This window comes from Tursiops truncatus, chromosome X, assembly GCF_011762595.2.
Source record: "Tursiops truncatus isolate mTurTru1 chromosome X, mTurTru1.mat.Y, whole genome shotgun sequence".
NCBI classification, from domain to species: Eukaryota; Metazoa; Chordata; class Mammalia; order Artiodactyla; family Delphinidae; genus Tursiops; species Tursiops truncatus.
The window spans coordinates 100,555,021-100,571,575 of record NC_047055.1 but is presented as its reverse complement, the minus strand read 5'-3'; the positions used below and the strand labels follow the sequence as shown (position 1 = coordinate 100,571,575).

Below are 16,555 nucleotides of genomic sequence, written 5' to 3'. Positions count from 1 at the left end.
TAAGGCCACACACTTTCAACCTCTTAGAGGAAAACCGAGGCAGAATACTCTGTAACATAAATCACAGCAAGATCCTTTTTGACCCACCTCCTAGAGAAATGGAAATAAAAACAAAAATAAACAAATGGGACTTAATGAAACTTATAAGCTTCTGCAAAGAAAAGGAAACTACAAACAAGACGAAAAGACAACTCTCAGAATGGGAGAAAATATTTGCAAATGAAACAATGGACAAAGGATTAATCTCCAAAATATATAAACAGCTCATGCAGCTCAAAATTAAAAAAACAACGCAATCAAAAAATGGGCAGAAGACCTAAATAGACGTTTCTCCAAAGAAGACACACAGATGGCCAAGAGGCACATGAAAAGTTACTCAACATCACTAATTATTAGAGAAATGTAAATCAAAACTACAATGAGGTATCACCTCACACCTGTTAGAATGGGCATCATCAGAAAATCTACAAACAACAAATGCTGGAGAGGGTGTGGAGAAAAGGGAACCCTCTTGCACTGTTGGTGGGAATGTAAATTGATACAGCCACTATGGAGAACACTATGGAGATTCCTGGAAAAACTAAAAGTAGAATTACCATATGACCCAGCAATCCCACTACTGGGCATATACCCAGAGAGAACTGTAATTCAAAAAGACACATGCACCCCAATGTTCACTGCAGCACTATTTACAATAACCAGGTCATGGAAGCAACCTAAATGCCCATGGACAGACAAATGGATAAAGAAGATGTGGTACATATGTACAATGGAACATTACTCAGCCATAAGAAGGAACTAAATTGGGTCATTTGTAGAGATGTGGATGGACCTGGAGACTGTCATACAGAGTGAAGTAAGTCAGGAAGAGAAAAACAAATATCGTATATTAACACATATATGTGGAACGTAGAAAAATGGTACAAATGAACCAGTTTGCAGGGCAAAAATAGAGACACAGATGTAGAGAACAAACATATGGACACCAAGGGGGTAAAGCAGGGGGTGGGGGTGGGGGTGATGTGATGAATTGGGAGATTGGAATTGACATATACACACTAATATGTATAAAATAGATAACTAATAAGAAGCTGCTGTATAAAAAATAAAATAAAATTTAAAGAAAAATTTAAAGAACCCTATGTAGCCAGAGCTATCCAGTTTTCAGCCATGTATACTGATTTCAAGAAAAAAAAAAAAAACACTTGGCAACAGCAATGGCAAAAAATTCTAAGATACGTGACTAACATTCATTATAATGAGAAAAATTTTCAATTATAATATAATTTGTAGCCATATTATTACTATCCCAAAAGATCTCCATGCGTACAAATCAAAGTAAATGATTACCTCAATTTTAAGTTGAATATGTAAGGAAAAACATAATATTTTTTCCTTGATGCAAGAAATGTACGGGGTTGGGGGAAGGTAAACAATTCACCTTATGAAATTATTTTCAGTGATAACTAGCTTCATTTTAAGAGGAATAATTTCATATTGCATCGGAATATGAATTTAAAGATTATAAGATATGCTTGTATATATTTTTATGTTCCATGGAAGAATATTTTGAAATAAGTGCAACTATTTCTATTAGTACATTTCACAGATGACAAAGTGGAACCAAAGTCATGAAATTATTTGACAAATATCCTGTAGTTAGTGAGTGACAGGGTTAAATGGATACACTTCTTCTGGATCCTTGGAATCAATATATATAAGGTGCAGCCGTATCACAGGCCTATTGTGTAGACTGAAATTTTAATATAAAAAATAATACTTGTCTAACATAAATTAAAAATTTGGAATTTATATCTGAACACTGGATTTTATGAGTAATAAATGGAAGCTGTTTATGTTTGGTCAAAGATATTATGTTCTGACATACCCCAAAATACATTAAATGGCTATTTAAGTTTCTGAATACTTAAAGGACACATAAAATACTACTTTTAAAGAACACTTTAGAATCCTCTTTATCTAAGATCATATGCCAGGAAGAGTGAACACTATATCATTTTTCAGATCAGTGACATTTGACAACCATTCAATCTAATTCAGTGACAATTTTCAATGATGTGATTAATTGAATATTTGAACAAAGCTGACATTTGAATTTTCACCCTAGGCTTTTTAAGTACTCATTTTGGATTTGTGGTTTAATAATGTACAACAACGATCTTATTTTCTTTGTGCTATCTCACCTTGTATAGTTGAAATTACTTGGTAAAATTGTGCCACTCTGTCATAGAGAATTGATGAGAGTAGTGAACATAATTATGAGATTTACAACTGTGTCAGTTAATATTAAATCACGTTAAATCAGTAAAGTCCCAGTATATGCCAGGGTATAATGCAACACTCTATTTTTGTCAGTTTCTTTAAAATAATGATGGAGTGCATTCTATGACTTCAAAAAGGCACTGGGGTTCATAAAGTATACACTTGGAAATCTTGGGATGGAAGAAGAGGAAACAAACTGGGATCAGCCAATGAATGGAAGACAGGTATCATAATGCATCTGGAGGACAGTTTAAAACACCACAGACAGTTAAATCTCCCTACCAGTTTTTTAACGGCTAAATTCCTTTACCAGTGAAAAAAATCAATCATTATTCAACTTTACATAAAATGATTAAAAATGCAAATTTGTATTAGAGGAAACTCATTGACTGGAATTTAATTATATCTAAGGGAAAAAATTTACCAATAAACAAGTTCAAATGACCCATTAAATATTTCTTTACATCTGAGAGAAGATGGGGTTAAAGACCTGTAGAACTGTATTCAGAATGTCTGGTGAAGGGGACTACCCACAAACAAGAGTGGAGAAGGATAAAGGAATGATAGAATGGCAGTATGAGAGATGTTTCCCTATTATCTGAGATTTGCTCTATCTACCTTCAATAAGTTACAAATAAATGGAAGCTGTGGATACATTTTATCTTGAGCTAGTATGTAGACAAACACAACCATTTGGTAGAGTCATCCCCTGTTTCACAGGATTTTGTATTGTCTTTTGTTTGCTTTTTTAAACCACGGCCAACTTTATTTCAAAAACCACCTCCACTCCCTCTCAGCAAATATTGTGATAAAGGCATCACTGCACTTAGAAGTACTTCTTTCTCAATAAGTGGTTTTCACAAATAAATTATTGATAGCAGGGATAACTTCATGTTAAAACAGCCACCAGAGAGAATGCAAATCAGAACATAAATGTGGTGTCTGAGCTCTACAAAGCTAAGTTGTGAGTGACATTTGAGTGAGGAGAGTAAGTGAGAAGTCAGGAGAGAAAAGAAAGGAAACTGAAGCACAGGCTCACATTGAGTTGCTAGTTTAGAATTAGGGAATATGTTAAAACTAGTCATTTATGGCAGAAGAAGAGGCCAAATTGGAGGAGGGGAGGACGGGTGGGGAGGGGAGGAGGAGAGGAGGGGAGGGAGGAAGGAAGGAGACAAAATGAACTTGACCTAAGAAGATCTTGAAACTACCACAAATATCTTTTCAAAAGGAAGTTTCTAATACCCCTTTAACAACAAGGGAGGGCCAATTTTTTTCACGTGATTTTAAAAATTAGGTTTGTGAACAGATTTGTAGAATTGGAAGGCCCCCTCATGATTTTCTATTAGCAATTATCAATTTCTTAAAACTCTGAATGAACTTACCACTAGTACCATTGGACCCAGAAGTCTTTGTAAAAAGTTTGCTTGGTTTTGTTTTATGATTTCTTAAGTTCCTTTGGTTATTGATGTAGGTACTCTATACTCCACTGTGTTAATTCTTGTAATTTATGATTTTAAATAGAATACAATCCAATTTCATTGCTTTTTTATAATCAACATATAGTTCTGTGTAGATTCCATTTTTGGTTTCTACTCTTGTACTTATTTTTTAATATTTTCTATGTTTAAATTGCATACAGTTGATTTATTTCCCTCTTTTTTCTGATTAAATTTATAAGAGATTAGTCTATTTTATGATTTTATTACAAGGAACTAATATCTTAAATTTATCTAGCATTTCTTTTTTCTAACTCATTTCTTCATTTATCTTTTATTTCCTACTTTCCTTAGAGCATTTTTTTCTTTTTTGTAACATTTATGGTTGAAAGCTAGAATTAATTTATCTTTTTTTTTTTAATGAAGATAAAAGCAAAGACAAAAATTGAACCTCTGGGTAGAACTGAGGCCATTTCTCATGGGTTTTCTCATGGAATGCTTTTTCCTATAAAAACATGGATTTGTACTCTTGGTTTCTTATACACTTTAAATTAATCAAATTGAATTTTTTTAAGTATTATTAATTTCTACTGTTATATTATTATCATCAAAGATTATGCACTTTAAAAGTTCTTTTTATGTGTTTAATGACATTTTCACTACATTCTAATATATTATCCATTTTTTATTTGTACATATGCCAAGGGCGTTTTTTATATGTTTATCTTCGCCTACGCCTATAGTAAGTTTCATAGCAGGGTAGAAGTTAGAGATAACTCTTAGTCTATCTTCCTTTTCTTATTCTGGTGTTCCCCAGAAGCATGGGAGAGTAATGTCAGCTGGTTCCAAAACTAGCCAGAAACCACCTCCACTCCCTGTCAGCAAATGGGGGAGGTGGTATGGCCTTAAAAGTGAATGGCTTCCGAGACTTCCCTAGTGGTCCAGTGGTTAGGACTCCGCACTCCCAATGTGAGGGGCCCCGGGTCGATCCCTGGTCAGGGAACTAGATCCCGCGTGCTGCAGGGGACCCAGTGCAGCCAGAATAGATAGATAAATAAATAAATATTTAAAAAAAGAAAAAAAAAGTGAATGGCTTCCTGCTACACCCAGCAAGGTTGGGCCCTGGCCAACATTAGGGCTCTTAACGTAGAGATTCCCAAGTCTTCTTTTGACCAGAAGAAAAAAAAAAAAAAAAAAAATAGAGCTATCTGAAGGGCTGGGTTTTCTCTGATTGCTCCCCCTCCCACATTCTTCACACCTCCTTTGTTTGAGATGACCCACCTAGTATGAGATGGCTCCATCATCCAGGATCTCTTATCCTCTGGCTTCTAGTTAGGTTCAACCAATGAGCAGCACTGGCAGACTATTAGAGGACTGAATAGAGAGACTAAGGTATCAATCTCCCACCTCCTCCAGCAGGCCATGATTTGAGAGTAACTGCATTCTTTAGGTACCTATGGTTGCACTTGCTATCCAGTGGACCCATTCCCAAGGTTAGAGCTTTCATTGGTTTAAGGTAACAGCTCTCTCCTCTTGTCTCTTTAGGTTTAGGGGTAGTAAAGCCTATTAACTGAGGCTAGTCTCTGGTGCTTCACCATTCATCGTTGGTTCCTTTAATCCTGCCCATATTTCTATATATATTCCTTTTATTACAGTCTTTTCAACTTTGTCTTTGCATAGGCTTTCTGATTCATTTCAGGACTGTTAATGATACACATGGCTTCATGAGATGACTTGGGCTTGGATAGTGACTATATCAGTGGATAATTCAATGGACTAAAAATGAAAGGCTTTTCCCCTGCCTATAAAAGGCACCACATAGGTCTACTGATGTCTGGCCATTCCCTAGGGATAGGGGAAATCATTCTTAATAATGACAAAGTTAGAATTTTCTGAATGCCTGTTTGAGAGCTCAGATTTGGATTTGGTTCATTTAAATGAAATTATAAACTACTGTTTTCCTTGCAAATCTAACCTTATGGGAGAGAAGGTTTATATATAATTCACACAGATTTTATAGAATCATCTATGCTTGGGAGTGTCGATAGGTAGAAAATCACTATTAAATCTACAGTTTATGTTATTTGTATTCTCAACTTTTTTCTTTGCTGCTAACTGTGTTGTAATCTGACAATGGTGAATTAAAGGCTCTGAATAAAAATATATTTCCATCATTTATTCTTTATGGTTTTAGCAGTATTTCTATTATGCTGTAAGTTGTATTATGTTTTAATTATTGATTTCAACTTTCTTGGATAAAAATAATATTTTCAAATACTTATAAGTTTTTCTTTGTCATTAATATTCTTATCTCTGACTTTTAAAAGAACTTGTTTTATTACCCATTTAATTTATAATAGCCTTTTTATGTTTAGTCATTTTCATCTCACTTAGAACTAAATTCAAACCCTAACCATGGCTCCCCATGTTCTCCTCTTCCCAGCACCACCCTGCTACCTCTCTGATCCCCTACTCTACTACATTTTTTTCCACACTCAGTCCTCTCCACCTATTGAGTCCTATTTCCAAATGCTTTTTCTCCTCTAGGTCTTTTTATCCCACTGCCTGGACCATTTTCCTGTAGATAATCCCATGGTTCACTCCTTCACTTCCTTCCAGTCTCCACCTATAAGACAACCTAACCAAAGGCCTTCCCAAACCTCCTAGTCTATTTGTCTCTTCTTCATTCACTTAGCTATCACTACATACATTATACATATTTAACATCCTCTGGTATTTGACTCTAAACTCCATGACATAAACGACTGCATTTGTTTTGATCACTGACTGCAGTGTTCCTACCATTTGGAATACAACCTGACATATAGTAGACACTCAATAAATAATGCGCTGAATCTAAAAATACAAACATTGTTCTGTTTAAGGTATGACTACTCAAAATCTCTAATCAATGCCTCCTCTAGTTCATTCTGAGAATCTGTGATTTTTAAAAGGAAAATAGTTCTATCTACTATTTTACTTAATATGCTTATTTATTTATACCCCATCCCAGGATCATTTAGTCATCTGCTGTAGAATACCCAAGGCCATTTTTAGGAAAATATCCTGCTCTTGAACGTTCTCTTTCTGTGTTTATTCTTTATGCTAATAATCAGAGAGTAAAAAACATGTCCCTTGGGATACTTTCCATTTCTTTTCTGCTTTCTTTTATTACAAAATAATGGGAAGTATAAAATGATAATACATTTACTTTTGAGCATTTGTATTCTGCGTCTTTTGGCCTGGGGCTAGCTCAGGTAAAGGTTATTTCACTCAAGGTTTTGGTTTACACTGGAGAATGTTTTACTTGAGATTCTGTCCTTTAATACAGAGACCTCAATTATATGTCATTCCCCATTAGGGCCCTGGCTCAAATGGGAGCTTTGTGGAAATTTTCTTTTGAAGGACTCCTTGTCCAATTTAACCCTCATTCGAGAGTCTTCGCCTGCTAAAACATTGGAATTTTATCAAGATTTTCTATTTTCAGTAAGAAATATAACCTCCTGAGAAAAGATCCATATATTGCATTAATCACATTCTAATTTTGTATATTCACTTATCACATTTTATTAAACAATTTCATAATAAAATACACGGTCTATGTTCAGATAGATAAATATGGCCATAATTTGGAGTTTGGCAGGTTGCAAGATCAGTTTTACTTTCCCTTCCTACATTCCTCTTATTAAACTTTTTTTTTAAAAAATTGATAGCCTACATACAGAAAATATACTTAAGTGTACAGCTTGATAAATATTCTCAAAGCAAATGCACCTGTATAACGACCACCAGGTCAAAACATGGAAAGCTTCAACATCTCTGAAGATTTCATCCTGCATTTTAAAATCTAACCATTCTTCTGACTTTTAAACTCATGGAAGCATTCTGCCTATTCTTGAAATTTAATTAAACAAAATTACAGTAGATACACTTTTGTGTCTCACTTTTTTCTCTTTCCAGAAATTGATCTATCTTATGTACTGTGTGTCACTATCATTTGCTTACTTTCATTCTAATTTTGGCTATTACAAATGAAGCTACTATGAACACTCTTTCATATATATAAAATAATATTTTATATATATATGAATTTTTTGGCAAACATAGAAATGTATGTCTATTATATGCTAAGGAATGAAATTGTTGGGTCACAAGAAATGCACATTTTTATCACATTTAGTATATAATGCCAAACTATTTTCAATGTCTGTCTGAATTACATTTCTACCAGTTAGTTGTGAGAGTTCAAGTTATTCCATACCCTCATCTACACTTAGCATTATAAGTCTAATTTCAACCATTTTCGTGAATTTGTATTGGTATCTCATTGTAATTGTAATTTCCCCAATTATTGGTGAGGTTAAACACACTTTCATATTATTCTTGAACTTCTGAACATCCTCTTTTGTGAAGTTCCCGTTCAAGTTCATTGTCCATTTTTTCCATTGGATTTCTTTTTCTCATTTTATAAAACCTAAAATTAAATAAAGTATAGAGGAAAATCATAGGAGACACCTAATATACTCAATAGTGTAAAGATGTCAATTCTTCCCAAACTGATCTATAGATTTAACTCAATGTTGATCATATTCCAAAGAAGGTTTATGTGGAAATTAAAAAGATGATTGTAAAATGAACCTAGAAATACAAAGGGCTAATATAGCCAAGAAAATACTGAACAAGAAAAAAGTGGTAAAAGTTCACCAGATAACGAGATGCATTATAAAACGGCAGTATTCCACATGGCATGGTACTCATGATGTATAGACAAACAGAACAATGGAAGTGAACTTAAGTCCAGAAATAAAACTACAAATGTACTGAAAAATTTTTATGACACACTTAGTACTAGAGAACAATGGGCAAGCAACATTCTTTTTAATAAGTGACGTTGTCGTTCAGATTCCAAGTGAAAAAAATAAGCTGAATCTTAACCCATTCCTCATATCATATACAATAATCAATCATTTCCAGGTGAAATATAGATCCAAATTCAAATGGTAAAATAATAAAGCTTATATGGATAAAAGCAAAATGTAATACCATAATGGCTTTCAGCAGGCAAATATTTCTTAAACAGGACACATAATTATAAAGTGAAAGTTTATAAAAATGAACTACATCACAATGAAGAACTTCTCTTTATCAAAAGATAAAGTGAGTTAAAATTTTAATCCACAGAGAAGGAAAATATATTTGCAATACATAAAATAAACAAAGGACTCATATCCAGAACATAAGAACAACTCATAATTTTAATGAAGTTCAAGTTAATTTTTTCTGTTTTTGCATCATGCCTTTGTTTTCACATCTAAGAAATATATGGTTATTCCCAAAGTCACAGGGATTTTATTTTATGTTTTTTCTTTTTATTGCCAGAATTTCTTCTGGTCCTATATTGAAAATTATAAAATTAATAATTATAATATATACAAAAAAACCCAAAATTCATAATCTATAATCAGTATGTGAAAAAACAAAACTCTTATCAAAAAAAAAAAAACACTACAGTTTCATTAATCCACTACTTTAGAGGAGATCCAACAGCCTATGTTTTGACATTTTCTTGCTTGGAAGAGATCAATTTCTTCAACTAGATTAAATCTAATAATTCTTTGAGTTTTCTGCTGTTTTCCTTGCTCTTATATTTTGTAATGGAATACGAGGAATTGATATTTAAAAAGACATTTTCTTTGTCTAAGTTCCTAATATTGTTAAAATGTTTTCTTAATTTATATGCTACTGATCTTTCAAAATGTTCTATAGGATGAAATACTGCCATTTGCAGCAACATGGGTGGACCTAGAGATTATCATTCTAAGTGAAGTCAGAAAGAGAAAGACAAATACCATATGATATCACGTATATGTGGAATCTAAGATATGTACGACACAAACGAACACAGCTACGAAAGAGAAACAAACTCACAGATATAGAGAACAGACTTGTTGCCAAGGGGATGGGGCTGGAGGAGGGAAAGATTGGGAGTTTGGGATTAGCAGGTGCAAACTAGTATATACAGGATGGATAAACAACAAGATCCTACTGTATAGCACAGGGAACTATATTCAATATTCTGTGATAAACCATAATGGAAAAGAATGTGAAAACAAATATATATATTTATAAGTGAAACACTTTGCTGTACAGCAGAAGTTAACATGACATTGGAAATCAACTATACTTCAAAAAAAAGTTTATAAAAAGGTTCTATAGGACTGCTAATAAGGCAAACATTCCATAGATTATCTTATTCTGCTGCAGAAAATTTGCAAATATAGAGTTAATCACTGCAGGAAAATAATAAAAATATATAACACTTCTGTAAAATAATTTTTATAGGTTAAATATGATAGTAACCTTTCATAAAACTGACCGATTACTACAGAACTTTCACTTCCATTTCCAGAATGATGTCCTCTCCCTGCTAGATGAGCTGAGCAATATTTGGGGGAGTATACATCATTACTAATCTATCACTAATTATGGTTATTTTAATAGTATATGATCAATTATTTGAATTTATCCTTGAAAGAGAGATGTAGTGTAATTAGGAAGTTACCAAAAAAGCCAGTAAATGCATTGGTTAATTAGAAAGATTGTAGGAAGTTAATAAGAAAGGAGGGCTGCCTCCAATATCATGAGAGAGGGGAGGAATCTCAAAGTCGCCCTGAGGAGACAAGAACTCCTTTCATCTACACGCTTGTTTACGTACGATTGTTGACTTTTTCTAATACCACACATATATTTTCTTCTAGTTAAACTTAATCAAACATAAGAATAGAAAACAAATTTGCAACTCTTATGCTGAGTTGAAATACTGAGTTTTCTGTGTAACTTTCATACTTGGATGTGTTATCTAATAAATGTTGGCTTAATTCAAACAAACTTTATCATCATGTGTGAACCCACTTTATACAAAAAAAATAATAGCCTATTAAAAGCCATTTGTTTCACGAACACTGCTGTAAGGAGCTGAGTTTACCACAGGACTTAATTTGGCCACCAAATATAACTGCATTATGTAAAATCTAAAAACAACACAAAGTGGCCAATCAGGTCTGGTTCACACCATTCCCTGCCCCCCTGTGGATGCATGCATTTACTTCCTGAATCACATTAGCAGATGCACATGAACTAGAACATGTGCTCTCAATGGTAACTGCTTTGACTTATGAGAGAACTTGAAATGCTTTCTCTGTTTTTAGGGCCGAAGTCCTCACTCAAACATTAAGCATGCTGTCTCATGGTATCCAGACTCTGTCCAGGGCTCCACTTACATTATTTTTCTGCAAGACCTGTAGTGCCTTGTTGACATTGTTCAGGGCATGAACTCTTGTGGATCCTTTTTCTTTTGGCTGAAAACAAAATGAAACAATGTTGACTGCCCAGGGGAGAGAAGGACAATCTACCAGAAATGGAATAATTGATATATTTCACTTCTAAATTGGAATCTTTTAAATGATCACAGGTTGTGAGGCATTAATATAATGAATTTAAGTGCTTCAGGTTAATTATCCTTCTCATAGGAGTTTCTTATAGCATGGAGAAACTCCTTATAGCATGAATCAGCCACTCCTCAAGAAAACTGATAGAATTTTTTTTTTCTTCACAAAAGAGTTTGGTTACCATCTCTCCTTCATTTTACACCTCAGTTGCATGACCACGAAGAGAAACATCAGCATGCATAAGGACATTTGCTAGTAAGATAGATAAGTGAGTCAATTCCCACACCTTTTAGGAAAGTTTAAAAGAGATTTGAGCCTAGCAAAATTCTATAATCCCAAATAGGCTTAACGGAAACTATTTCTGGCAATATTACCTTAATTGTCTTAGTCACTGAAGCTCAAAACCTCAATCATCTTTGGTTCTCTAACCCTCACCTTCAATCCCCAAAAGTCTTATCTTGTCCTGTAATTTTTAAACTAACATTTGCATAGTGTATTACAATATATGGATTAATTCATTCAGTTGTGGAGTTTTAGAAAGTCTACCATTATGATGCCTCAAGTATTTACTCCTAAAATGAGATCTACCCTCCTAAAACAATTTTAACTACACAATACAATGCTGTTAAGTATAGGCACAATATTGTACAGCAGGCCTCTGGAATTTATTCATCTTGCAGGACTGAAACTTTATACCTGTCGAACAGCAACTCCCCATTTTCCATCTCATATTAAGTGTTCTTAAATCCTAAGAGTTCTCATCACAGGAAAAAATAGATTTTTTTCTATTTCTTTAATGTTATATGAGATGATGGGTGTTCGCTAAACTTATTGTGATAATCATTTCATGATGTTTATAAGTCACATCATTATGGTGTACACCTTAAACTTGTACAGTGCTGTATGTCCATTATATCTCAATAAAACTGGAAGAAAAAAAGACAAAAGACTAAATAAAGTTAAAAGTTAAACTTAAAAGGTCATTATGTATAAAAGCCTTATAAAGACAGCCACTAACAAAGATACCAAATAATAATAGAGAATAATATCTATTAAATAATATAAATTATATTACTGAAAATTTCACCTTCTTGTTCTGCATATGATAGAAGATGCCAAAACAAAAATAATATTGCAAGGCTGTTTTTTTCAGGAATAGGTCCTGTACTGCTACTTAAATCAGTAATTAGTAAATTAACTAATTTTACTGGATCTCATAAAACTATGCTGAGTCTGTTTCTGGTCTGGAATTCTTCTGAGGTTAATGTGAAGTTCCTTATAAATACTGTAAGTCACATACCAGTCTTTGCCCTGTCAGGCCTTCAAGAAGGTCTAGGAGGCGTCTCCCATCCTGCAGGTCACTGAAGAGGTTTTCTATGTGCTGCTTCCCAAACTGAAATAAGAAACATACCCTATTAAAGAAAGCATGCTTCCAGTGATCCATTTCTACGAATACGCCTTTTAAAATTTAAAGCTATGTTTAAGAATATTTAATGTATCTAATTCTTAATCTGCCAAGGGTGATGGATGAAAAGAGAACCTCCAAGTAAAAAACAAAAACCAGTAAATCATCATTCGGCCAAATCTATTTAAATATTTTTTCTCAATAACAAGAGTTGGAGATCTATAGTCTAATGGATCTAATTAACTCAACTTTTTGAATGCTGATCTTATAAAGGAGAGAAAAATTGTTTAAATTATCAGGCAGTTGGGCACTGTTTGGGGAGAAGTAAACACACAAAGAAACAAAGACCACAAACAATTTGCCCTGGGTGGGTACATAAGATTTAACCATTTTGTGTACTTGGAAACAGAATGCATAATCATAGAGGGTTCACCATCCTTCACTCATAAAACATGCTTTCTGCGCATATACATTTTACATGCTGCCTCAGAATGATCCAGTCTCATATTGGATGGTTCAGATTTTAGAAAGGTATGATTTAAATTAAGTTGAAATATGTTGGTGAAAGCTTTTCATCTCTTTTTCTCACTTCTTTACTTGAGAATCATACTGAGGGAAAACAATAGCCACTAATAACATCTAACATTTTTGGAGTGACTATTCATGAGAAACACTCCACTGAATGAATTGATCTTGTAATTTTTGTGACGTTAGCATTAGTATACTCATCCTACAGATGAAACAGAGACAAAGAGTCCTACAGATGAAACAGAGACAAAGAGACAAAACAAGAAGACGATAAAACCAAGATTTTGGCCCAGATCTGTCTAACTCCTGGGGCTCTTGTTCTTTCTATTTTATCAAGCTGCTTCCTTGGCCTTTTCCTCCTTCCATTTGATTATCTTTCAAATGTTTTATTTCTTCTGTCATACCCCCAAATATCTTCTTTTTCTGGTTCAAAGCCTACAATCCCTTCGTATGAAATCATTCACAACTCTTTCATCACCCAAGTTATCAAGAAAGCCCTACTTTATCAATGACAGATGCTTATTGAGCACCAATAAACCTGGGCTAGGTGCTAGCGCATGCACTAGTAAATGAGATGGATATGACCCCAGCCCTTGTGGAACTTTGAGTCGAGCAGGGAACACAAATATTCCTAAAAGGTAATGCTACAGAGAGGCAGTAAAAGGAACCCAGGAGCACATAATCATGGGAATTCCCATAGTCTGGGGATCAGGAAATACTTCCCTCAAAATGTCGGGTGATGGGTCTAACATTAGCCTTGGGTGATTGGGCTCTTCTCATCTACTCCTTTGATCACACACAAACTTTATATTTCACACAGCTCAAGAAGAGTCCTCGTTTCCAGGCAAAAGACATCTCTGAAGCTTCTAAGATTGAAGACAGAGGATTCAGGCTCTCCCTACAGCCAGGTAGCCATGTCCAAGACAAGTCCGGATAGAGCCTAGGTGCTTCAATTAACGATAACATTGATCCCTGCAAGAAGTCCACCATGCCAGGCTTTGGAAATCAAACCACATATGTGCTTTGACAAAGATAACTATAAGTTATTCTTTTGAAATTCTACTTGAATAGTTCTAATTAAAAATTTCAGGGGAAAAGAAATGACAAAACACTAAGATACTAGAACTTTTAAAAAGCACTTTTAGTATATATAATGTACAGGTAGATCTTAAAACAACAGTGCCATTCTTATGAAATAAGGAAAGCTTTCTATTAATAAGTAAAGAAAATGAATGTGGGCTTTATAATAATTCTGTCAAGAAACTCATATATAACCCGGAATAACTTGGCATTTGGGGGATAATATTAAGATTTCATTTTCAAATTGGTTGAAGGTCAACAATGCCTTGAAAATGCTATTTTCTTTTGTTTTGTTTTGTTTTCCAGGAGCAAAATTTTACAGATGCATTTGAGAAGTGAGTAGCTTCTAAACTTATGGACAAAACCAATATTGCAAACTGAAATGTGTCAGGTTTTGAAGAAAATAAAATATAGTTAGTTGACAGAAATACTTGCTGTTATTAAAAATATATATCTAGATAGGCAGATAGATAGACAGATAATAAAGTCTGGCAAACCGGAAGGGATGTGGGCGGTAAAATGTTCATTCAAGGAGAAGGGCTGGGACTTGGAAAGGAGTAAGTCTAGAGGCAAAGAATAAAGCATGAACCCCAAGGCCATAAGGATCATCTAGCATCCAAGATATGAGGACTAGAAAGCTTATGCTTTTGGGCAAGGAGCTTAAACAAAGGTCAAGAAGGCAAACGGGATCTTGCTTTGATACAAACTTATACACACAGACGAGGTATTGATATTTTATAATTCTCCCTTTTAAACTGGAATCAAACAAAATAGAGAGGGAGGAAGGACTGCAGACTAATCAGAGCGCACATCTAGTTGGGGCACCTAGAAAGCAGTGAGGTGATAGAGAAAAAGATGGTTTTCGGTATCATATATAACTTTCAAACTCATGCAATCAATGATATATTAAAGTATCACAACTGAAATCCAACTTATATTTGTTATATCCACCACAATCTCTAACAGGGTGCCTCTCAAAATGTTCCAGTAAAGCAACTTTCAACAGACGAGACTGAATTTATTTACCCCGGAGCCTGGCAGTGTAAAGTACATAGTGACTGCAGGTTCAAAACTTCTATGAAAGCATATGTTTTATGTTAAGAATTCATGGAGATTTTGTCTTCCTCTCTTAATGCATGTTTAACTTAAAAGTAATTTCAAGCACTTTGATTGAAAATTCCCCTCCTATGGTCTAATTAAATTGATGTTCAATGAAATGTACAATATTTAGCCTGTAACTTCATGGATGTTCAGGTGTTTAGTCTTATACCTCCTGGACTATGAATATCCTAGAGAAAGCAAAAACTCTCTTTTCTCTGGAATGGTTTTCATTTCTTTCCTAGATTCAACTCCTCATTCCATAGCACTCTAGGTATGATGTAGCAAAAGTAGCACACGTTTCTGAGGCAGCAATAGCTGATTTTTCGAACCCGAGTCTCCTATTCACTAGCTGCATTGTCTCCGGCAAGTGACTTAGTCTTTCTGAGGAACAATTTATTCATTAGTATCAACAGAATGGGGACTGAAATAATAGCACATCAGTCTTAAGCCTCTGAAACAGTGCAGGTATGCTGTACAGACTTGGCAAATAGTAGGTACTCAATAAATATAGAAAGCTTTTTTCTGTTTTATTCTACTATTCCTTGGCTTCTTTTTCTTTGGCCAAATATTAGACATAAATACAATTATGCTTAATTATTGAATCTACCAGAAAATACAGAGCTCAGATACAATGTGTTCTGTTTTCTCTTAGTTTGGTACCCCTGTAAGAGTGAAAGTCAAGGAGGGAAAGTGTCCTTCCATATTCAATTACTAATACTAGTACATGTGGATGGCAAAGGGGAAACACTCGGAGCCTTCAAGCTCTTTATCTTTTTGTTGTTCTTTTGCTTACTTTTCATTAAATCTTCTTCTGTTTTCCTCTCTTTTTATCTCCTATGAAAGACATCTACTATGCCTTTTTGCTGCAAGTGACACTTACTTCATGAAAACAGTATTATTTCTTTAAAAATTCCCTATCTTTAATGGCTTTCTTTTCAAGTGTATGAAAATTATTTTATAAGACACATAAAACATTAAATGTGCCTTGGGTCATATGACCCTGTGGCTCTCTATCTTCAATCCCTTTCCTGACTAATATTTTCTTTAAAAAGTGAACTTTTGGTATTACTTAGCAGTTTCTTACATTCACTTACATATTGAATTCTTCCTTGCTAACCCAAATATCAAGATGAAAGGACCATAAAATGAGACAGCAATCCTTCCAGATCATTGTCAGGATGATATAAAGAAATTCTACATTTATATCAATTTCTTTATTTTTTTTTACAGACAGTGTTCAAAAAGAAACTCAGACAGGTTGATTGGTAACTGGC

General features: G+C 34.1%; 1 protein-coding gene across 1 annotated transcript in view; it reads right to left on the bottom strand.

The window, feature by feature from the left end:
• Positions 1 to 12,611, bottom strand: part of LOC141277572 (dystrophin-like) — a 334,453-nt gene extending 321,842 nt beyond the window's left edge. Inside the window, exons 1-2 of the mRNA XM_073798896.1 lie at positions 12,468 to 12,611; positions 11,000 to 11,077 (exon numbers count right to left, since the gene is read on the bottom strand). Coding sequence (XP_073654997.1) covers positions 11,000 to 11,077; positions 12,468 to 12,611 — 222 coding nt within the window. The remainder of the gene's footprint in view (positions 1 to 10,999; positions 11,078 to 12,467) is intronic.
• Positions 12,612 to 16,555: the final 3,944 nt, after the last annotated feature.